At 44.8% G+C, this 24,898-nt stretch overlaps 1 protein-coding gene across 2 annotated transcripts in view; it reads left to right on the top strand.

Annotated features, from left to right (window-relative positions):
- Window positions 1-24,898, top strand: part of Nrp2 (neuropilin 2) — a 128,331-nt gene that overhangs the window by 43,348 nt on the left and 60,085 nt on the right. For both annotated transcript variants that reach the window (XM_070018717.1, XM_070018727.1), the window contains exons 4-10: window positions 833-1,063; window positions 2,048-2,203; window positions 3,897-4,066; window positions 6,013-6,168; window positions 19,476-19,620; window positions 21,992-22,341; window positions 24,403-24,547. In XM_070018717.1, coding sequence (XP_069874818.1) covers window positions 833-1,063; window positions 2,048-2,203; window positions 3,897-4,066; window positions 6,013-6,168; window positions 19,476-19,620; window positions 21,992-22,341; window positions 24,403-24,547 — 1,353 coding nt within the window. The remainder of the gene's footprint in view (window positions 1-832; window positions 1,064-2,047; window positions 2,204-3,896; window positions 4,067-6,012; window positions 6,169-19,475; window positions 19,621-21,991; window positions 22,342-24,402; window positions 24,548-24,898) is intronic.

The following is a 24,898-nucleotide window of genomic DNA, read 5'->3' as shown; positions in this document are numbered from 1 at the left end:
CCAGGCTGCGAATGTGTACAGCATTTAATCAGGATGCTTCCATGTGCCCAGCAAGCAGACACATAGAGCTTAGGAGAGAGACAAGGCCATCCTCACCACAAAAGAACCAGAAGCCTTCCAAATGTCAATACACTGCTGCATCTTTCCAAACTTGCGGCTTTAACATCCCCAACACCCCGCTGTGATCAACCGGCTAAAAAACATCGATTGTTAATTGTCTGACCACTACAGAGCAGCTCGTTTTAATATAGTCATGACATGAATAAGACCCTAGCTCCCCTTTGCCCCTCCCCTCAGGCACCTTGGATCTTGGGGAGAGAAGGGGCACTCTAGCTGGCTGTGGTACAATAGGGGCTAGTGTTGAGGTCAGCAATAAATAAGGGGGGACATTGTTTTCCCTGCTGGCAACAAGCAAGCCTTCCTTAAGGATTGAAATAACTTACATTTCTGGAGTGAGCAGCTGAGTGATTGAGAAAGGAGACTCTGTTCAAGAGAATTCACTCTCTTACACACACACACACACACACACACACACACACAAACCCACACTTCTTTCTACCCTCTAGTCCCCCAATTCCTCAATGGCTACTCTTGGTCTAATATACAGGGCCTCCCTAATTTCTCCTAATGAGGGCCTGGCTTGAAGGCATGGAACTCAGATGGGAAGAGTATGTTGCTCCAAGAGCCACTAGGATAGCCATAAAAAAATTAAAAAAAAAACAAACACACCTTGTGAGTGAGGAGATTTGGGTCCAAATATTTTAATAACCCATATGTCAGAGGTAACAAAGACAGCTTCCTCTTAATCCTATGGTTCTCTTTGGACACACAGGCTCTGAGGATTGTTCCAAAAACTTCACCAGCCCCAATGGGACCATTGAGTCCCCTGGCTTTCCTGAGAAGTACCCACACAACTTGGACTGTACCTTTACCATCCTGGCCACACCCAAAATGGAGATCATCCTGCAGTTTTTGACCTTTGACCTGGAGCATGACCCATTGCAGGTGGGAGAGGGAGACTGCAAATATGATTGGCTGGACATCTGGGATGGCATTCCCCACGGTGAGTGATGATGTCACTGTCGCAGGCACTTCTCGGTCCTGGCCTTTGCCTGTGAATTGCTTCAGTAAGGAGGAGAAAGGACAACACACTTCAGAGCTCCTTAGAGCTCTTAGGAACCCATAATGACTTTCTTTTCCTCTCCAAGGATGGTTCTAGAAAAATTACCTGAAGATAGTCTACCTACCTGGAGATATTTTCTTTGGAGGATGACAGGAGACTGAGTCAAGGATGGGTATTAGTGGTATTCTTTTCCACACCAAGTTATCAGGATAGAAAGTGACTCGATAGCCAACCCCAAGGCCTTAGAACCTGAATGGCTGGGCTCAAATACTGACTACTGTGCAATATTGACAAGTACTTAATCATTCTGTTTCCTAATCATGTAATGATGCTAGCATCATCATTGCTGTTACTATAATTTTATTTTTTTGTTAAGCTAGTCATAGATGGATGTTGAGTAGCCAAGAGAAATGTTGTGCATGTCAGGGGGAGACCATAGATCTCTGAGGCCCTCAGTATTGGAAAGGATCAGATCTTTCACTTTTGTAGTGATTCAAATATTTTCCAATATAAAGAAGATGTGATGACTAAGCAAGAGCAATTTCATCTCTGGGGAGAAGCACATAATTTAGTCAAGAAACCAGAGTTTGAGCCCCGGCTCTGCTATTTCCTAGCAGTATGAGCAAGGAAACATTAGATGACCCATCTGAAATTCAATTTCTTCCTCTGCAGAGCAGGTATTATAATGATACCTTTCTGGCCCATCTCCCAGGGCTAGAAGAACAGAATGAAGCCAGCTCAGTGAAAGTACTTTTTAATGTACAGGAAAATACTCAACATCATTCTGAAGGCACGTCTTTGGTTTTTATGGCCAGGCACACGCAGTGATGCTTGATTGAGTGTCGTGTTATGGTAGGATGGATGGATGGAAATTGGGTTTGGAATCCCCGTGACCGGTGACCTCTCTTTGTCTTGTCTGTTCAGTTGGCCCTCTGATTGGCAGATACTGTGGAACCAGAACACCATCTGAGCTCCGCTCGTCCACGGGGATCCTCTCCCTGACCTTTCACACGGACATGGCAGTGGCTAAGGATGGTTTCTCTGCACGTTACTACCTGGTCCCCCAAGAGCCACTGGAGAGTAAGTTGAATGTTTGGGAACCTCCTCTTTGTCCTCCTACCAGGACCTGAAATGGGTACAGGTAAAGGACTGGCCACTGTGAGAAGAGATGGTAACATGACAAACACGGTGGCCTCTTGAGTTCAGAGGTGGGTGCCATGTCCTTCTGCCAGGCAGAGATCAATGACAAAAGAATCAGCATCAACCTGTGCTCATTTCAGGAAATCTGTCTGTCTGTCAAGTTACTGTCTTATCATCTATCTATGTATCTATCATCTATCTACATATCTGTCTCCCTAGATTTTATTGTTCCTAGGGAAAGTCTGGAGCTACTCAAACCCCCATCTATTTATGAATGGAAAGGGGGGTAGTTAGGATGATCTATAGAAGGTCATATTTTTTTTGAGACTGGGACTATGTTCCCTCTCTCCAAACCTGAAGTCATCATCATACAATGAGCCCTTCTAAACATCTCTGTGGCATATGTATTGACATGAAGCCTCTGTGGCCCTGGGTAGGGTTTCTCTAGCTACACAATACAACTGCTTGGATAGTCTGTGTCACACTTCTATGAAGCACAGTTTTCAAGCTCCTATTATGGGCTGAGCACTGTGCAAACCACTGCTCTGGCCCTGGCTGTCATGGAACCTGCAGCTCAGGCTATCAGCCTCTAGTCCTGAGCTCTATCTTCAACCCAACTGCTTTTAACCACATGCTTCAGACATGTGCCTGCATCTCCTTAGAAATCCAGATGATCTCTGGAAGGAAGGAAGAAGTAATTTAAGGATGGTGAGAGCTAAAGAACCCTCCTATAGTTGCAGACATCTCTCCACCTATGTACCTACAGACATGGCAACCTGGCCTACTGGAAAGTGGTTAGGTTCTGCTCTGGGGTTTGCTTTCCATATCTTCATCAAAAAGTCCATAAAAGACTGAATGACAAAGGAACAGCATGGCAAACTATAGCACAGTGCAGTCACAGAGATGAAGAACACATTTGCTACCTGAAAAAGATTGCTGGTTCTTATCAAACACATGCATATGCAAATGCTGACCTGTATCCACAGTGTCCATACGGAGAAGAGCAATTTAGCTGATGGCACAAGGCCAGAGTTAGGGCTTTCTGGGTCTGTTTACCCAGACAAGTAATACAGGGGAATATAGTGTGACACACTTGTGTTTCCCCCAAAACAGGCCTTTATGCTTTGTAATGTCTATCTTCTGTGCCAGAATGCACAAGACAGTTGGATAGAAGAGAGAAATGCAAATGTGCCTCCTGGGTATGCGTTAATAAAGCAGGCTTCCCACCGTGGATCAGCCCACCCAAATTGCCATGAATCTAGTTCGTGTTCACCTGTGTTGCCAGTGCCTCTGGCATCTGCGAGCATCCATAGCCCAAAGCAGGAACAATTCTCATGTTTTAGATAGTATTTTTAATTTGTATGATGATTCTTCTTTATCCATCATCTAATTTCTTTTTAGGTCCAATTTAGTTTCAGACCCAGAGGGGTTGTTAGGTTCAGTGGCATGATATAGTTTTGTTTTGGGGTGGGGGTTTTTTGGTGATTTTTTTATGTGATTGTGTAATTAGTGTTTTTAAGTTGAAGGAGTACCTGCAAGGACTTGTTCCTAATATCAGGCAATGCTTTGAGGGTCCCAAGGATTTGAGGTTGAGATGCCTAACTCTGCCCCTTGACTTTCCTCACTCCCTCAGACTTTCAGTGCAATGTCCCTCTGGGAATGGAGTCTGGCCGGATTGCTAATGAGCAAATCAGTGCCTCATCTACATATACTGATAAAAGGTGGACCCCTCAACAGAGCCGGCTCCATGGTGATGACAATGGCTGGACCCCCAACTTGGATTCTAACAAAGAGTATCTTCAGGTACTTACTCAGATACCAGAGGTGTGCAACTTATGTGTGGTGATGGGACAGTGATCTGGTTCTCAATAGAATTGGATAAAGGGGATACACACACACACACACACACATACACACACACACACACACATAGCCATGCTTTCATTCACTTGCCTAAATATGTATGTATATATACATATATACTTAAATATATACATATATATGTATACATACATACCCATATATATGGGTGTACACACACACACATATATATATATATATATATGCATCAAAAAGACTATGCCAGGCACTGTGCTATATTCTGTGTTGGAATAAATTGATGAGTAAGTAGGTCCTTGTTCTTGCCCCTGTGGAGATTAATGGGCTTGGAAGAAGTTGTTTGGCTGGGATGTGTTTGCTCTATCAGTATCCAGGGAACATTCTATAAATAATTCCAGATCTTCCTCATTCTTGGCACAGAGGGGACATCAGAGATGTGGAGGGGGAGCATTTTCCTAAGGGCAGGTTTGTTGGGTGCTAGCTGAATATGGCAACTTCTCCTGATCTTTGCTGTTTAGAAAGAGCTCTGCCAGGAAGGTTTTGCACTTAGCTATCAGAAGAACACATGGGAAAATGTCACTACGGAGAATGAAACTCAAGTTGCCCAGATGCTCTGCAGAGTCTTTTCAGACTATTGTTTGCTTTCTTCCTGAACAAGTCTTGCAGCTCATGTGGAGTAATCTCCCGCACTGCAGACGAGTCCAGTTCTTGTCCCCTGGGAAGAGGTAAACAGGGGAAGAGGAAGCAGCTAGTTCTATACCAAAGTCTGCTTTTAGACCCACACAGACAGCCTTGTGACCCAGTGACAAGACTGTCCTAGCTGTGATGTGACACAATGACCCTTGCTCTGAGAAGAACACTGCAGAGCAGACAGCAGGAAAGGTCAGAGACCACTTAGAAACTCCAGGGAGCCAGTGAAGGTTCTAACAGGACAACATACAGCCATTTGTCACTGTCATTCCTCTCCAGATATCTTTTCATTTTGAAAAACATCCAGAAAGTTCTTTGTAATTGGCAGTCTATTGACTATGCACGTTATTTTTGGTCCGTAATCACTGACTTTTTAGCGTTGCTATCCACCTGATTCTCATACACATAGGTAATACTGCACTCTCTTTTGAATGATTTATGACATTGCACATATTAAGTAGCCAATAAGTGCTTTCTAAATTGACTTTTACCAATGTGCACAGGCTAAATTTTGGTCACACGGAGACTGCCATTAAGAAGCCCCATTCCAGCAAAGGAACAATATCCAGCAATTTCCAAATGACTTTGGCATTGTGAGAGGGGAGGTACCTCAGAATGTGGGCCAGCCCCCTTGTGGAGCAAAAGGTCAGAACTTGGTGCATCAGCCTAATTGCTTGGGCAGATTTTGCATGCCCTTTGACCTCTTGATGACCTGAGCAACTAAAGACACAATGGACTGAGAGAGAGAGAGAGAGAGAGAGAGAGAGAGAGAGAGTAAGGAGTGGAGACAAGGATGACCTGTGACTTTTTCAACTAAGACGTTATAAGTGAATTGGACTAGATTGTAGCGGAGTAGATTTAGCCATCCATTGCTTCTTGAAGACAGCTGTGATTTCTCAGTCCCATGGTTTATTAAGGAAGGATCATATTTCTAGGTATTTGATAGGATAATTTGAATATTGTCTATTTATATTTTTTTAAAAAATCAAGCGGAGTAAAATCAAGTTCTGTTTTCAAAGTATCCTTTCTGATCTCAAATAAGCCAAGTTTAATTTCCCAATGGAATTGTAAACTGATACTAATTACTAATCCATCTCATGAATCACGCTACCAGATTGTAAGCTTTGTATGATCATTGTGTCCTTTGCAGAAAGAGCCAGATGGTGTTAGAAGGGCGTTGGGAATGGTGGTTCCCTTACTCCTTGTCCTCTCTTCTCCAGGTGGACCTGCGTTTCCTCACTATGCTCACAGCCATTGCAACCCAGGGAGCAATTTCCAGGGAAACCCAGAATGGCTACTATGTCAAATCCTACAAGCTGGAGGTCAGCACTAATGGGGAAGACTGGATGGTGTATCGGCATGGCAAAAACCAAAAGGTAAACCCACTTCCTTAGCTCAAAGGAGCTGAAAGATCACAGATGAATGAGATGAGAGGGGCTTTCATTCAACTCAGCCCCACACAGGAGAGAAAGATGTATTTAATGAGGTTCAAAGAACAGACAGAGGCAAGGGACAGCTGGCCCTGAAAAATCTTTCTTATGCTAAAGTGATTGGAAAAACACCATCTCTCTGACAGTCTGGCTGCTGTTGTATCTTGCATAGGATAGGGAGAGAAAGTGAGAGAGGTTAGGGAGTGTTCTTTGACTACAAATGTAGGAGAAAATGTATTCGCTGTCCATGTCTCCCGTACAGGATCCATTGAGCCTTTATGGCCTGAGTCCTTTCCCCATGCTGGGTTAACAATCACAAAACCACATGAAACTGCAGTTTGGGAGTTACCAGGGTCTGGAAATGAAAAGGTACAAATCCTGAGAGGAAATCACAATGTCCCAGAGAAGAAAGAGGACAATAAATAATGAGAAGTTCCGTGTGTCAGGGATGGATCTGAACCAGCAATCATGCTTAGCAGCAAGGCATTGAATGCTCTCAGCTGGTGCCTTCAGCGTCTGAGGCTCCCAGATGTGTGGTCTGTGTGGGTGACGTGAGGCTTTTGTAGAGCACAGGGATGAGTATCTGACACTTGACTTCCTTAAGCACTTGGCATTTTGGGTCTGCAGCTGGTGATGTGCTGCTTGTACTCCGCATTCAGCATGTGGGTGGGGCCAGGGGCTGTGGGATGGGATCACAGGTGGGAGTGGGCCGTACAGGCTGTGGCGGTTGACTCTCAGGTCAGGAAAGGAAGTGTGACATCTTGGGAACTCCTAGAGGCTGCTCATCCTTCCTGGGGAAGAAATCAGGAGTGAGGAAATTGAGGCCACCTTTTTTTTTTCTTTTGTACTGCTGTTCTGCTGGCACTGGTCTATTCAGTTGTGGTATCAATAGAAGGCATATGCAGTCAAAGAGCTTTTCCAAAAGGGAGTCTCCTTAGCTTGTGTAACTGCCCCCAGGCAGTTTGCTCTATGATAGCAGATATAACCAGAAGCCAGCCTTGCATCCAGAAACGCCTGCCCTATAATATTGGCAGCCCCACTCAGGAAATGAGAATTTTTAAAGGAGTTGATTAGCACACACACACACATACACACACTTTAAATCGCCATAGTAACATGGCACCATTCATATGAAAACCATGGTTTCTAGCAATTACCAGGTGTCTCTCATACACACACACATTTTTTCCTCTCATTTTCTCAGTCAAGGAAGTAAGGTGTTTAGCAATGCAATGGCACTCCCATCTTGACGTGTGGCTTGCTATGGACTTGGTTTCAGGGAAAGTTGCCACACCAGTCAGGACTGGTAGCTAAACTGGCACTGGGGGCCAGGAAATCCAGGGGTGAGTCCTCATATTACCCGACTGGTTTTTCACTCTCTCCACCTACCTTTGCTTGAAGGATCTGATGGAACCAGAAGCTCAGCTAATGGGTGAGAGCCAGCAGCTGGGTAGCAATGGTCCTTTGAGAGGAGGCTCACCTGACTGTCTCCCTGTCCAGGCTCAATGACTAAGCAGCGCTGGCCAGGGGGATCCTGTAGCATAAGCTGATTTTAAAAGCACAGATGGACCGGGATGCTATTTAAAACACCATTTGTAGGAAATCTCCTTTTGGAAATACCTTAGCACTGCACATTTTGATAGAATGCTGTCCTCCTGGCTTTATCCCTGGTATTCATTCTGCAGGGAAGATATTCCTGAGAATTGCATTTAGCTGTCTGGTTTCAGAGTCTCATCCTTCTCAGTGTTTTCATGTTGAATATATTCTCTCTCTCTCTTTTGCCTTTTCTTTCCACCCTGGGCTAAATTTCTTTCCCCAGTAGCTAATGGATAGCTTAGGATTTTTTTTTATTATTGTTGTTGTTGTTATTCTGTTTTGTTTTAGAGAATTGGTTTCATCCACAGACAGGAAGCTGAAGCAGAGGAAAAGCCCTTTTTTCCCCTTAGATATTCATCCCACTGTTACTTAGAAAGAGGCAGAGAAATGAAAAGCCTGCCAATTAGGCATTGTCCTAGTCCTGGAACTCCCTTGCTCCCCGGTGCATGTGGCAGCCAGCCAGCAGACTTTCCCTCCCTCTTCTGCAAAGGTGCTCTTCACTGCCCTTCATCAGAAGGTTTTCCCTGTATCTATATTCAATGTGTAGATTCTGCTCTGCTCAGGGTGCATCCACGCAGCATTCATGGTTGCTGGACTTGAACTAGTTGAGTGAACCATGCCAAATAGATTTGTCAAGTCTGCTGCTGTTTGACTTGATGGCATGAGCAGAGGACAGGCTGGAGAGGGGACCTGGGGGCAGTGTGGAGGAGGGTTCATCCATGCTGGTAATATCACTGTGTTTCCCTTTGTGGCTTCTGGTTGCTGGGCAGCGTGCCAAAGTAACTGGGGCTACATGGTGGGTTTGAAAGTGAAATTCAGACAGCAAGACCCAAGGAAGAGGGTAGAGCAGAGAAGGAGGCCAGGCGGCAGCCTGTTTGGCTCTGGGGTCCTAGGGGGAGGGATTGTAAACGTCTTCACAGCAGGCAGGGAGTGAAGAAGGGGTTGTGATATTCGGGACAGAAATTTGGAAATTCAATTTCAATTCCCCAGTCACTGTCAACACCAATGCAGCATATCAAAGATGAGGGGGTTAGTAAAATGGGAGAAAAATAAGATGAATGAGCACTCAAGTTTGATGGCACTTGGGCTATGCTGTGTCCTTGCAAAACAGGCCTTGCAATTGGGGCCCAAACTGGATGAGACAAGGTCTAAGCCTAGAGGTGGAAGATGAAGGAACCCTCTTTCTATCCAGTGAGGTTGCCTATAAGAGATCTGGTCACACTCTTGTTAGGGATTTTAGCATCCTCCTAGCAAAATGAGTCCTGGTGATGCAGACCACATTTGTAAATCTCCAAGTGATTATCCAGTTCCATATGCTGTCAATATGGAACCTATGATTTTCATACAGGGCGGGTCCTCTTTATGCATATTTATGGTGTAACCACAAGGCGGAGAGCTGTTCTCCTTGATGGAACCCATATCCAGCCCACGTGCTCCCTTAGATTATACAAATTACTTCACATACATTTCTGCAGAAACCACAGTAGAAACTACTGCTTTTGGTTTCACCAGCTGTATAACTAACATCCCAGACATAGGCACATGTATGTTTGTATAGTTACAGACACAATTACCAAGAAATATGCATGGAGAACAATAGAAAGTGCTCAAAGGTATGAAGTCTTGGTCAAGGTCTGAAATTTGGGTCTGTTGAGCCTGCCTGAAGAGTGTGCCTGAGGAACGGAGCCATGACTGGTGCCAAGACAGTGGGACAGTGGGCTGTTGCCCTTCCCCATGTAAGGGAAAGTCCTTGTCTTGACTTTGCCTTATTTGGTAAATGTGGGTAGCTATGCCTGCCTAACATAGCTCTGGTTACCTTGCTCTTAAGTCATGGTGTTTCTGGGCTGTTCTCATCTATTTGGGAAAAAAAAGGAAAAAAAAATAGTAACAAAAAGAGAGTCTGTAGACTCTGCTGGCCAGAACAAAGATGGAAAGTTGGAAATTTTAGATGGAAATTTTAGAATTACTCAATAACAGGTGAGGAGAATGTACTAAGCTCATTATAATAATGACTCCAATGGCCAACCCTCAGGTACCAACCCAGTTGCTTCAGCATTTCATCGTGTTTCAGTCGCTGTGGGATTGCAGCTGCCAAAGACAAAGTAACCTGCCTCAGGGACAGGGAATCTTGGTCCCCATGGAAAGGCTCCTGGGCACCAGGCTTTGCTTTCTAAGCTGATGTTCTCCATAATCTTCCCCAGGCCTTGCTTCCAGAAGGAAATTAGCTTCCTGAGGGCTAAGAGGTATGCATTTTCCTAGAGTACCTGCCTTCTAATGGACATCTGAAGGCGAGTACTTGGACGGCCTGCCTAGCATATGTGGAGGGAGATTTGGGCTTCATCACAGAACCATGAAGATGGAGAGTTGAAAGAAGTTGCTATTTATTTGATTTGGCCACAGCCCTCCAAAACAAACATCCTACTTCAAAAATGCTTGGGTCTATATTTATTTTCTAAATTAAAACGAATCATTTTTAAATCACAGACTTGGAAAGAAAGGGTAGTATCAAAAAACCAGATACACACATCCCCGGCTGAAAACAAGTGGCTCGTGCTACTAGTAATCCTAGTTACTCAGGAGGTTGAGATCTGATGATCATGGTTCAAACACAGCCGAGGCAAGAAAAGTCTGAAAGACTTTTATCTCCAATTAACCACCCCCAAAGCCCAAAGTAGTTCTGTGGCTCAAGTGGTAGAGTGCTAGCCTTGAGTGGATACAGCTAAGGATAGTGCCTAGACCCTGAGTTCAAGCCCCAGGACTGGCGCGCACACACACACACACACATACACACACACACAAAGAGACCACCACCAAACCAGCTAGCTATAAGTAAGGAGCACGTGCCATCTTGTCTTCAGATCTTCTGAGGTGATGCACTGTGTGACCTTGGAAATCTCTCTTCTAGGTTGGTGTCTCAGTGTTTCCCCCCACCCAGATGAAATGGTGCGGCTGCTTCTGCTGCTATTGGCAGGGCACCCACTGAGCTCAGATGGAAGGCTCTCTGCAGATGCAATCAATGGATTAGACCCACAGAGCAGTTCTTGAGCAGAAGCAAGTTGTCAATTTAGAAAGTAACAGGGTCCCCATGGGATATTTATCTGCCTCTTAAAATCATAGGCCTGGAAGGGACCATGAGAAGCCATTCACTTTTCCCTGCATCTAATGGGCCTGCATTTGAGCGACCTCAGATAAATACCACCCCTCCTAACCTAATTCTTTTTGTTAGGGATGCAATTATTCATCCAATTAATAATTTGGAGTTTATTTTGTTTTACTTTATAGTTTGTTTTATTTCCTGGTAGATCCCTGACTTGTCCTTAACTCCTTCTGCAGCAGTTATTTCGTTTGTCATGTAAAGATGAGGACAATGACTCAGGCCCCAAGTCAGCCTTCAGGAGCCACAGATGCAATTGCATCATCTAACTGTAGCCCTGTATGCTTTGAAAAGCATACTATGCCAATTCTAAGTCCAAGCCCCTCGATTTATTTGCTCCTTCCTCCAGTACAATGGCGAAGAATCCAGTGCCCTCAGTAATTAAGTTTTCTCCATATCCATTTCACGAGATGAGCTCAGACCTTTAGCCTCTCCATTTAGGAAGCTGGAGGGAAAATTTCATTACACCTATGCTTGAACCTTCGCTCTGTCGGGCTTCTACGGCTGGCTTCGCCCAACCCCCGTGGGTGTTGATGGCCACCAGAGATGAGGCCAGACTCCCTGACGCTGATGTCTTTGATGTTGAATTCCTTGTGTGTCCAGCTATGGTTATGCACAGGCCATTGGGAAAGAGCACCAAAGAGGGGAATGGAGGGCACCATGACTTTACTGGGATCGATGTATGTTCCTTGGTCAACTACAGTGAGCATCAGAACAAAGGCCTTGTCTGATGGATTGTCATATTCTGTCTCTCTTTCCTACTGTGTGGTTGGAAACATTCTACCAGAGAGGTATATGGGTAGAGGGAACACTCCAAAACCCTGTGCCCTGTTCTTGTGGGTCTGTTTTATCTACTTGGGAGTTAGAAGCACCTCCTTAAAAACAACAATGACATCACCAAAAGTCTCTTAAGGCTTGGCATGGTGCACACCTATAATCCAAGCTTCTCCTGAGGCAGAGGTAGGAAGATCAAGGCCTGGGAAAAAGTGTAAGACCCGCTGAATGCCATTGTTTCATGTTTGCCATCCTTGCTAACTTGAGAGACTGGAGTCAGGAGAATCATTATTCCAGGCCAGCTAGGGCAAAATAGTTTGTGAAACACCTTCTCAACTAGTTGCTGGAGTAATGGCACATGCCTGTCACCATAGCTGCATGGGAGGCAGAGATCAAGAAGGTCATGGTTCCAAGCAAGCCAGAAAGTCCATGAGACAAATCTTTCTCAATGGAAGAAGCTGGACATGATGGTATCCACCTGTTGCCCCAGCTATGGTGGGAAATGAAAAATAGGAGGATCTCAATCTAAAAGCATGCCTGGAATAAAGGAAGTGAGACTCTATCTAAAACAACAACAAAAATACTGGAGGCATGGCACTGACTGGGAAGTACAAAGCCTTGAGGCCAAACCCCAGTACTGGGGGGAAAGACAAGGTAGGGGCGTTCAGGAAGAACCATTCAACCAACTGCATTTTTTTCCTCCATCTTTCCTGGATGATGTGGATTCTTCCTCCCAGCCCCTCTCTTCTCCAGCTTTGAGTCCTTGTATCCTCCTTCCCCTGCCCTCCTCTCCTGTCCCCTCCCCTCCTCCCTCTCCTTCCTTATCTTTCCCTCTTTTCCCTCCCCTCCCTTCCTTCCTTCCTTTTTTTCTGTCCTCTCCACGCTTCTCTTCTCTTCCCCTCTGCTCTCTTTCCCTCCCTTCCCTTTCTCCCTCTCCTCCCCTCCCCTTTCTTCTCCTCTCCTTTCTTCCCCTTTTCTTCTCCTCCCCTCCTCTCTTATCCACTCCTCCCTTTTCTTCACCCTTTCCACTCTCCTCCCCACTCTTCCCCTCCCTCCTCTCCTCTCTCCTCTCCGCTTCTTTCCTCCTTCTCCTCCTCTCTCCTCCCCTCTCTTTCCCTCCCCTTTCCCCTCCCCCTTCCTCTCTTCACCATCTCCTCTCCTTCCCCCCATCTCCTCCTGTGCTCTCTTTTCTCCTGTCCTCTCTTCTCCTCTCCTCTCCAGTGCTTCCTGTCTCAAATCCTGAAACCCTAATCCTGTTAGTAGGCTGTGTTCCAGGTCTCAGTGTCTCCATGGGGTAACATAATCCTGCATTAAATCTCATGGCCCCACAAGGCCCACACAGATGGGGATGCGCACTTCCCACCCACCTCCACCCCCAGAACAAAATGGCCTGCTCCTCTGTCTCCTCTTTTGTGACAGGAAAACTGCCTGATGACAAAAACAGCCCCAAAGTAAAGGAGGAGAGCAGAGGTCATCAGAGTCATAAATGAACATTTGGTTGTTGGGAGCTTCTTTGCTTGCCCCATCCCCCACCCACCCTCAGATTCTTTCTCTTCCTCTATGTACACACACACACACACACACACACACACACACACACACACACACACACATACACACACACACACACACACACACACACACACACACACTCCTGACTCTGACTCTGCATCTGGCTAAATTCCAACATCCACTAGAATGAAGGCTGCTTAAATGTTGGTTTTTTTTTTAAATAGTCTTTTAGGAGGAGTTTTAAGAGAGAAATGTCAAGACTATGATTTACAAACAGGGAGGGAGAAAAAAAAGCCATTACCTTAACATCATCCCCCCACAGCAATGCCCCTCTCCTTCTCCCTTGCCTGTTTGGTACGACAAATTAATTAAACAGGACGGCATTCATTGATTAACAATTTATTTTTATGTGTAGACCTGGTGGCTGGTTTTAGAGAAAATGCTAGGGAAGGGGTGGCGGAGGGGAGACAGGCTCAGGTCCAGCATCAGGGTGAGTTGTGCAGTTGTGTCCCAACCTCATTTTCTAACCACAACAGCATTTTCCCAGTTTCCTCCCTCTCCTACCTCCCTTCCTTTCTGCCTGCTTTGTTCTCTTCCTCCTTGAGTATTTGTGACCAAGCAGATTGCAAAGGAGAACTTTGGATGCAATGAAACATTTATTAATGGAGAGACATATTCATTTTAAGGAGAAAAAAAAGCCAAAAGAGAAGAATATCTCATGCACAATTTCTACCTCAGGGCTCCAGCACAATGTTGTCTTTGAAAAATTTTCCTGCTTTCTTTGTGGTCGGTCCCTGGAGCCAGGAGAGTTCAGATATTTACAGCATGATAGAAGTGAACAGTGAGTCACACCATAGGAAGTGCAGGCATGTGCAGGCAGAATGCAAAGCCCTATTCAGATCAGAGGCAGCAGTGCATGTGAGGAAACCCTGCATCCACCTACCAGAGGGCCCACTTCCTTTAGGAAGGCTAAACTATCAGGTAATGCCTGATTTGCACTGTATAGCTACTCCAAGGAGCTCATAGACTATGCCAGAATTTTCTCATTGGCCCTTGAGGCAGGCATGTAGTAACCTCACCATCCTGGCATAGATTTCAACTAGGCAGAAGGTAGGCAGGCCACAGTGTACACTGTGTCTAGCAAGGACAAGGTCACTGCCTGTCACTCAAAGATTCAAGGAAGGTTAGCTAAAAGAGAGAGGTGACTAGGAATAAATATGGGTAAGAAATAAGGAAAAATACTTGAAAACCATCAGTGATGTTGTCAGCTAGATCTATCTTATTATACTTGTAACAGGCATATAAAATGAGGCCAGGTATGGTGGTTTATGGCTCTAACCCCAGCTACTCCAAAAGAGAAAGTAGGAAAAGTACAGTAACAAAGCCACATGGGTAAATGTGCAAGATCCTCTGACAACAAACTGAACCAAAAAGAAATAGAGGTGTGGCTCAAGACGTAGCGTGCTTGTGGAACAAACATGAGGCCCTGAATTAAAACCCCAGGACCAACCACTAAAAGAAAGCTTTTTTAAAAAATTGCTTTAATATTGTATTATGCAGACCAATAATCTATGCCTGTGGCCTCTTGGGCTTGGTGAACACATGAGGGTTGTCTTTTCCTGGCTGTCTTTTCAGGGGTGCAGATAATAGACCAACTGCGTTGCTGAAAGGCAGCCGATTTACTTGGCAGGTGCCTCCCCTTCCCCCAGAGGTGCAAATCAAAAAATCCATGAAATACTGCTGGTTTTCAGATTCTGTCTTACTGAAAATAAAACAAAGGTCTCAAGAATCAATTGGAAAATGTTGGATTATGTTCAGAATTTAGTGAGGCACCCAACAGATTATTATCTAAACCACTTTGTGCCCTGAATTGTTTTTTTTTAAACTGAAACACTTGGTTTGCAGAGATGCACTTAAGAAATCTTTATGTTCAACATAACAATGTACCCATGCAAATATTTAATCATTAGAATATAATCAACACTATTCCAAGAAAATGAGGGTCAGAAAACATACTCCTTATTTACATTCTTCACTTAAAATGGATAAAAATGTATACCTTCTATAATATCCAGCTTTTAAAGCAGATGTTAAAATTAAATGATTATATTAGTACATGCTTCTCTAAACCTATGTGAAGAATCCACTGATTTTTCTCAGCATTATGAACACCTCACTGAAGAATTATAACATGAAAATTTTGGATCTCAAGGTGAGACTTGGGAACCAATGACTTTCTGAACTTGAACTCTCTTATTTATCCAAAGACCCCTGTGTTATTTGTGACTTAGCGCCTTTCATTCCAAAATTTGGCCTGCATGTTATACAGGCATTGGAGCCCGCAAGAAGAACCGGTAAGCTTTAGTGCCTTTATTTTCCTGAAGAAGAAGCCAGGTATCTAAGTCTTATTGATTTGCCTATAGTGATTCAGTGAATCGGCAGAGAATAGAGAATAAAACCAATTTCCTGGCATCATTTTTCCATGTACACAAACCCTTATCTAGCAATGGCTAGACTGGAAGCCAAGAATCCATCTTAGAGAATTTGATCAGAAAACATATGTAGGGTAATTCTAAAACCACAGAAGCATTGAAAAAGTCATAAAGATGTATAATATATGATAGCATTTACCAGCTATAAATAGGGGAGGTGCAGAGAGAAAAATAGAGACCTTGTAAATCCACTGGGTAAGGAGACATAGAAACTACTTAATATTTCATTAAAAATGGATTTCCATAAATTGCACTTTGGGTGAGAGAATATGTAAGGACTGAGATGTTGTTATTCATTACTCTTGGTTATTAATAATTTGAACTGTTATTGAACCAACACATCAACAAGGTGTATTCTCCCTGTGAATGGAGTACTTACCATGTGTTCTGGGCACTATTGAAAGTGTATTAAAAAAAAATCCACATCACTTGTCCATAAAAGCACTTAAGCTATAAAGGACAGTAGGCAACTAAAATGCCCTATTACAAAGTGGACACTCCTAGAGGACTTCAAACTACAAAACACGTGCAGAGAGAAGCTTTAGAATCTTGGGACCAAAGAGGAGCTGAAAATCAACTCAGGGAATCCCCTCTTTTTACAGAGGAGGAAATTGGGATCTGAGGGAGCTAGAGGTATTTTCCCACCTTATGAGCCAGTTAACAACAGCGCCGATCACCTGGCCACTTTTGATTTGCTTTTTGTTTTTCCTGCTGATACTTGGGTTAGAACTGAGGGCCTTATGCCCTCTCTCACTCAGCTTTTTCCATTCCAGCTCAATTTTTACTGGTTAATTGGAGATAAGATTAAGGATTTGTCCATTCATGTAGGCTCTGAACCATGATCCTCAGATCTGAACCTTCCAAGTGTTAGGATTACAGGCACAGGCTCCTGGCTTCTGATGGAGTCTGATAAAGTTTTGTTTTCTTTATTTCACTCTTCTATAGGCAGAGGGAGGAGCATGTAGGAATTTGAAGAACGTGGTGCTCATTCAGTGAAAGGTCTAGAGCACAGAGGGCAGATATAAACACAAGGTCAAGAGCAAACAAAAGAATCAGTACAGAACTAGACTTGGTACCATGAAGAATAACTGGAGGCCAAGAGGCTTCCTTTGATTCCAGGGGCGGAGAAGCCTGAACCAAATGGAATGACAGAACAAAGTTCCATCTGAGCTGCACACAGATGGCCTAGGGAAGATCAGCTTGTGCTTGTCTCCCTTCCTGATGATGCCACTGTCAGCAGAGATGGAGGGACTTCCCCAAAGCTGTAGCCACACACATCCAGCAAAACTAGCCTCCCTCTGGTAGGACGCTCGAGTGCATGTGTCCCCGTGCTCCACACACACAGCCAAACTGCCCTCCCAAAGACAGTCCATCTCTGCAACCGTTTTCTTACTGAGGGAGCGTAGAAAAAGTTTCCTGTAGTTGTCTGCCAAGGCTGAGAAATAAGAGGGTCAGCTAAAATAAAATTGGATATTAAAAACACATAAGGCATGCTGTGTTTCTAAATGGTGCCAGCAGGGTGTGTTGCTGTAAATTAGCAGCTATGTGCAAGTTCAAATCCACTCAGTTCTCCGATTCTGTATTCATATGACAAACAAAGCTTTTTTTCCATGACACAGACTCCTTAGCATCTCCTGATAGTGGCCACACACACAGTCACCATCACCACCCTTGGGGAGTGTCCAGAAGTGGCCCCCTGCTCACAGTACCCTTCTGAAATCAGCCAAGTACTTCATTTGCTTCTTTCTTGCCAAAACAAAACAAAACAAACAAAAAAGCCTCTGTCTCCTGCTGAATTCTAGGAGAACTGATTCATCTCTTTTCCTTGGATTCTGTTCCTCCTGCCCTTTCCTCTGTGGAGCCCTTTATCAGCATGAAGGAAGCAAGAAATAGGAATGGTGACATCAGGTTTTTCCTGGGCCCTGTTCCCTCTTCTTTTGGCCATCCCTCTCAGAGAAACTCAGAGAGTAAGGAGCTCCCTGAATAGGCCTTCTTCTGGGTGTTTGGCACTAGCTCTCTGTCCACCCATTTTCTTAGCTTTCTCCTTCTCTCACTTTCTCTAGAGCAAGGAGTTGGGTGGATTGAGTGGGAGTCCCTCCACTTCGTCGGGCTTAGCACTAGAAACATTGCCTGAAATAACTGTGGACTGATAAACTCCGGTTTCCTTCTTTGTCTTGAGCAAGCCACTTCCCTTCATTTGGTTCCAAAAGTATAATATTTCTCACTTTGTACTTCCCACCCATAAGCTTAGGAAATGGGAAATATAGAGAGTTCAAGATTGCTAAATGGTGGAGTTAGAAGTTCATGGAAAAGAAAAGACAATGTTGTTAACTGCATCTAAACTATGCTGCTCTTTCCTGTTACTCAAAGCCATTCTGTGGTGGGATGACAAACACACACTGGGATCACATCACTGGACAAAGGCCTTGCTTCCATTTAGCCAATTATTAGAACTCAGGATAGAAGACTCTGTGATGTCCAGCTCTCTGCATAAATGCTGCGAATCCATCAAAATAGACGAGTCAGCCTAGCAAATCACAGGTAGAAAGTCTGTGGACCAGAAGCACCTTGGAGCCTCAGTTTTCTCATCAACGAAGTAGAAATAATACCTCTTAGAGTGTTGTGCACATAAATAGACAGAATCTGCCTTAAAGGTACTCAAATACCAGCTTTCTCTTCTTCTTTTCCTAGCCCTGTTAGTGCTTTAAACACTTGACATATCCTGGAACTAGTCTCCCTAAGCAGGTGAAAGCATTCATTGGAGAAGAGTTGCCCATGAGTACATTTTCAGGGTGCCTTAACTGTTATAGAAATGGACCATGACTTATCCAGGGGAACCAAGAGAAACTCACATATACTTAGTCCAATTATTTTTGTTAATGAAGATTTCACATACACACAAAAAACCCCGTAAGGTCCATATGGCAGTTATTGATTTGGGCCATCTGGTATGCCAGAGCTTGTGCCTACCATGTTGATCAGAAGCTATTCCAAAAAGCCGTTCCTCCCATAAGGGATGTATTGGTCAGCTGGGGATGGGGATGGATTTCATTACAGGGTGGGGACTATTGTGAGAGGAAGCCAGAGCAGGACTCCAATGAACTGTCTGTAACCCTGACCTTACAATAAAGACCAGAGAGCACCACAAAAGTCTTGACTGACAATGGGTGCACTGGAGGAAGATGGTGCCCCTTTTCTGATCACTTGCTCATGGAATGGGAAAGCATCTTCAGTAACTAACAAAAACAATCGCAGAGGATTTTTAAGTATAAAATCCCTTGTAAATATCCCAATATGCAGACAAGATGAGGTGGAAAGAGTGTCAAGTTCAAGCTAGAGGATAAATTCTGCTAACTCCCCCCACTCCCCAAAATGGCATGCCCATTTCCTTTGTAATGGTTATTCTACATCGTCCTCTCTTTCTTAGCTTCTGAAATTGTTTTTCTTTTCACGGCTCCTTCCTCTCAGGCCAGAGGCAAAATGTCCTTTTCCTCTAAACATTTTTGTAAAGACCATTTATTGTTTTCAAGTTGCAACACTGTAAGAAATTAATTTTTTCCAGTGTTTCTAAAAGAAAGCCCTAAACAACAAATGCACTGATTATTTTTAACCTGGAAGAAGATGAACCTCAAGAGAACTTTCCCACCCCTTCGACAACTCCTCAAGCACCAACACTACAAACAAACAGGGTTTTAAGCAATGTGGTTTTGAATCTCACATTGCAGGTATTTCAAGCCAACAACGATGCAACGGAAGTGGTTCTGAACAAACTCCATACACCACTGTTGACGAGGTTCGTCAGGATCCGCCCTCAGACCTGGCACTCAGGCATTGCCCTCCGGCTGGAGCTTTTTGGCTGCCGGGTCACAGGTAAGGTGGGCCCTCTTTAGAAACTGCATGCCTACCCCATGTGACCTTCCCAAAAGTGTTACTTCAAGAATTCAAGCCCTAGAAGACTTAATCTTTTCATGAATTCTTGGCCTAGGCACTGTCCTTGAGATTTTTTTTCCCCCTCAAGGTTAACACTTTACCACTTGAGCCACAGTTCCATTTCTGGCTTTTTGGTAGTTAATTGGAGATTAACATACTTTCCTCATATACTTTCCTGCCCAGGCTGACTTTGAAAACAATCCTCAGATCTCAGCCTCCTAAGTAGATCGGATTCCAGGTGTGAGCCATTGGCACTCAGCCATCCAGTATATTTTATTAAGCAAAAGAGGTAGATCACCCACCAATAAACAGTAGAGAAAAGTTCTGAGCCTAAACACTCTTCATCTCAGCTCTCAAGTAGCACTCTCTGCTGCCCCGTATGGGGACTGAGGGCTGGACGTAGTGTGTGGGCATAGCGAATCTCTTTCTTGTGGGCCTGGGACAAGGCTGGCAGACAAATTAATAGGAAACCCATACATAAATGTGAAATCAAAACTATGATAATGCTGGAAACAGGGGCTCATGGTCAACAAAGAGTTCAAGAAGGACTTCCTTGAGGAGCTGATATGAAGGTTGGCAGTCAGATAGGTATTACTTGGAAGAAAAGTGTACATGTTGGTGATGACAGCTAGCTCCATGGCAAGAGGAAAAACAGAGAAATTAAGATATACATATATACACATATGCATATATATGTATGTGTACACACACACACACACACACATATATGAAGGAAAACCCAGGGTACCCACGTAGGATGAAATCATCTGGAGAGTGGCAACTAGGATACCTTTGTAAACCTGGCACAGTGGTATAGAAGAGAAACAATAGTATGGAATTAGTGCTACTGATGGACAGTCTGGGACCCTTCATCTTGTAGATTCTGCCCAGGGTAGGCAGGTTACTTCTTTGATCTGAAAGGGTCTTCAGTGTATATCCACCCACCTGCCTGTGCCCTGGTCGTTGCAGCCCCAACAAGAACTGCTCCATAGCATAACCCTGTTTGAGATTCCTAGTTCAAACACCTTGCCTTCATACAGTCTCTGTGCCTTCATGTCTCTTTCATATATGTTATTTGCCTGTTCATCCTAATATCCCTTTGAGGTGAGTGGGGGCAAAGGCTCATTTGGAAACAGAGCCTCAACAGAGGCAGCAGCTTGGCCCAAATCACCCAGGTAGGAGATGGCAGAAGCAGGGCCTGCACCTGCATTTTCGCTATACAAATCCTCTGCATTTTTCACCTTTATACAAAGACCGAGCTCTTAGATTAATCCCAATCCTGAATAAGGGACTGCCCCTTCCATATTGCTGTTTGGGGATAACAAAGGCTAGCTAGCAAGGATCTAATTGAGGATCATTTCCTGGAAGACTGAAAGCAAAACCCAGTGAATTTGAAGAAAACCTGGAGGACCATTCTATCTGCAACTTAGTTTGCAAACAAAAGCATGTTTGCTGTTAGATCCTATACTGCATGGTACCATGATTTATGAATTACCCACTCACTCCTTCACTTCATGAAGGCACCTCCACACCAGGCATGGGGACAGAGAAGTGAACAAAAAGATCTCTAGTATCATGGGATTTTCAGACTAGAGGCAAGATCAATGTTAAGCAAATATAAGCACTCCGTGGGTGACACGGGAAGAACGGGGTATTTGGAGAAGTGACTGTGGATTAAAAGAAGGAGGGCAGCCTTTCTGAGGATGTGACCCTTAGGAAAAATGAAGACTGAGAGGAAGAGCATTTGGGATGGTAGGAACAGCATGTGGATAGGACCCAAGGCAGTAGAGAGTTATGACAGCACTTAGAGAAGGAAAAACACACCTGATGCAGACCCCAGGAAGGTTCCCATCTAGTAAGCAAAATGATCCCCCAGGATATAATTCAAGGCGTAGCTGAGCGTCCTTGGTTCTCATTGAAGGGGCAGCAGGCATTGGATACTTCGGCATTATGATAAGAGCTACCAGAGATTGTCTAATAGCATTCTCACAAAACTCCCATGAAGTAGGTGCTGCTCTTAGTTCCCTTTTAGACCTGGGCAAACTGAGCCATGGGACAATTAAATAATTTGTTCATCCCGCTAGAAGATGACAGAATGACTATGAAACCCAGGCAGTCTGGCTCCTAGTTCAGCTCTTCCATCTGTGTATATGACCTCAGATCACAAAAGCCCATTGCTGATCTAAAGCATTTGATAGCTGGCTCCTTTTGCAACTCCCTGCTAATGGAAAGTGTCTCCAGTTAGTGGGGAGGGGGGGTGGGGAAGGGGGTGTCAACCATGACCTCTTGTATTTTCCTTCCTTCTCCACAGATGCCCCCTGTTCCAACATGCTGGGAATGCTTTCAGGCCTCATCGCTGACTCCCAGATCTCTGCCTCCTCCACCCGTGAGTACCTCTGGAGCCCCAGTACTGCTCGCCTGATCAGTAGCCGCTCTGGCTGGTTCCCTCGGATTCCTCAGGCTCAGCCAGGTGAGGAATGGCTTCAAGTGGACCTGGGATCACCCAAGACAGTGAAAGGTGTCATCATCCAGGGAGCTCGTGGGGGAGACGGCGTCACTCCGGTGGAAGCCAGAGCATTTGTGCGCAAGTTCAAAGTCTCCTACAGCCTCAACGGCAAGGACTGGGAATACATCCAGGACCCCAGGACCCAGCAGCCTAAGGTAGGTAGTTTTGGGAGGATTCAGTGATGTACCAGACAGGGAAGCTAAGTAGGGCAAAGGGGGTTGAGGGTCCTGGTTTCCCATCAAACCCCAGAAATCCAGTAAAACAGGTACCCTGTGTGACAGACAGGGTCCTTAATCTCCACAGCCATTCTGCAAGGCTGATGCTTTGCTAACTCCCATTTCAGAGGTGATAAAACCAGGCTCTCCATCGTCTCACTGAGACTTGAGCTTACTGTTAGCTGAGCCCACAATTCAGAACCTGTAAGTCTGATTACAAAAAGATAAATAACCACTGCTCAGCATGGCCTATTTATAATAAAGTTGAACACCCTTCACACCTCTTTCAGATAAAGTTTCCCTGAAATTGGCCAGACATCGTGAGAGGATGTGGTTATACTGGAGGTTCACTTCCAAAAATAACGTTTCCTGAAGGTTGCTGTGCTCCTTTGTGTTCTTGGAGTCGTGACTGCTCAGATCTTTCCCACTTCTCCTGCTGAAGTTGGGAAGAAGGAAACAAAACTTATTCTGGGCCAGAAGTTCAGACTGGTACAGCCCAGATCCTGCCTTCAGAAAAGTGAAGGCCAGATTCTATGGCAGGGCTCGAAGAGCCCTGAGGAAGGGAGAGGACATCAAGTTCCCCTTCCCCCCTTCCTTCACACTCATCTCATGGGGGAGGGTCAGGCTCTCCAGGCCTTATTTCTAAATGACCTTAGAAGAGCAGAGTGTCTGTAAAGGCAAGAGTTACTGCCTATCTGTGTCAGCCACCCATGCTAAGCAAGTGCTTCCATTCCAAATGCAGACATCAGGCCTGAGTTGAAGGTTTGGAAGTGCTGATTAAACTCTTTACTACATGGGGCTGGGAAGGTGGCTCAGTGGTAGAGCGCTTGACTTGCATGCCCGAGGCCCTGGGTTCGATTCCTCAGCACCACATAAGCAAAAAGAAAAAAGCTGGAAGTGGCACTGTGGCTCAAGTGGTAGAGCGCTAGCCTTGAGCTGAAGAGCTGAGGGACAGCGCCCAGGACCAGAGTTCAGGCCCCACGACCGGACCCAAATAAATAAATAAATAAACTCTTCACTACTAACTTCTGAGGCTTGAGAAGACTCAGGACTTGATGACCAGAACTTTCAGTAAATAGAGTAGAAGTTAAATCTCAGACTTCCCCAGGAAGAGCCCACCCTGGCTCTTCTTAGGAAAAGGGGGCCCAGAGTAGAGCCTGCCATTCCAAGACAGTACTTCTCAACTCCCCCTGCAGAATGGCTGCTCCCACAGCATTGTGGAGCATAAGCTGCCACAGCCCCTACCACCCAAACAGTAGCCCTGGCCCTAGGTGAGTGGCTCCAAGGTGCAATTGGGTTGATATCAATAAGGGCAGCTTATTGTCATCAGTTTTATGCATTGGGGATCTAGGTGATATTTCTTTTGAAAGACTTGCTTCTGGTGAACAAAGGTTTAGGAAAATTTCTCAGAAACCAATTTGTGACCAAAGGACAGTATCCGGAGCCTAAAGAAGGGAGTGGTCATTTTCCCTTCATGCTTTCAATGAACTAGGAACTGTCCATCAACTAATACTTTTGGGGAGATGGTAGTACCGGGATCAATCTCTGGGCCTGACTCATACCAGGCAAGCACTCTACCAGTTGAGCCATATTCCCAACCCATCCAGGGACATTTGAAGCCTAAACTTTCAAACATTAGGAAAAGAAGTTATTTCTCTTTCAGTAAACCAAGGAATTCAGAACGATCAAGACAGCCAGCACTACCTTCCCTTCTCTCTAACCATGTTAGATGTTAGTGTTCCAGCCTAAAATATATTTACAGCCTAATCTTCCTTAGTCATCAGTATCTAGTCCAAAATAAAAGGCACAACTTGAAAACTTCCATCTTTTTTTCTTTCTGCTTCCTAAATTCCCTATTTGGGGGTCCCTAATGACCTTCAAATGAGTAAAGATCCTAGTCTGAAAATAAAGCTACCTCTGGGTTAGAAGTAAGGGAAGTGAGGACAGAATGAGTAGGGAGAGGTCTCCTAAGAGAAGGGCTGAGCATCTGTCTCCCTACAGCTGTTTGAAGGGAACATGCACTATGACACCCCAGACATCCGAAGGTTCGACCCCGTCCCTGCGCAGTATGTGCGGGTGTACCCAGAGAGGTGGTCGCCGGCGGGCATTGGGATGCGGCTGGAAGTGCTGGGCTGTGACTGGACAGGTAAGGCTGTTTTCCTCTCCAGATCTCACTCATCTGGTCGGGAGAGCACCCAGGTTGTCCTGGAAGGGGAAAGGCCAGCCAGCGCTGGTGAAGACCTGTCACTGGCTCCTTCCATGTTCTTACACCCCTTTTGAACTCAGGACTGTTTCTCAAAGGGATGTGTTTGGTCCTGTTTAAAGGATTGTTTTAGTTCTTCAACCCAAGTCTCTCAAACATAAATCATAACCAACATACTACCCACCCAAATTCAATTAGACCTCCACTCTTCAGGCCAGAGGGCTGTGACTATTGATTTAGGGAAGGAAAAAAAAAACCCTCATGATAATAAAGTAATCGATTTATGTCTGAATC

This window comes from Dipodomys merriami, unplaced genomic scaffold (assembly GCF_024711535.1).
Source record: "Dipodomys merriami isolate MVZ:Mamm:240054 unplaced genomic scaffold, mDipMer1.0.p SCAF_1, whole genome shotgun sequence".
NCBI lineage: Eukaryota > Metazoa > Chordata > Mammalia > Rodentia > Heteromyidae > Dipodomys > Dipodomys merriami.
This window is presented reverse-complemented; position numbering and strand designations above follow the sequence as displayed.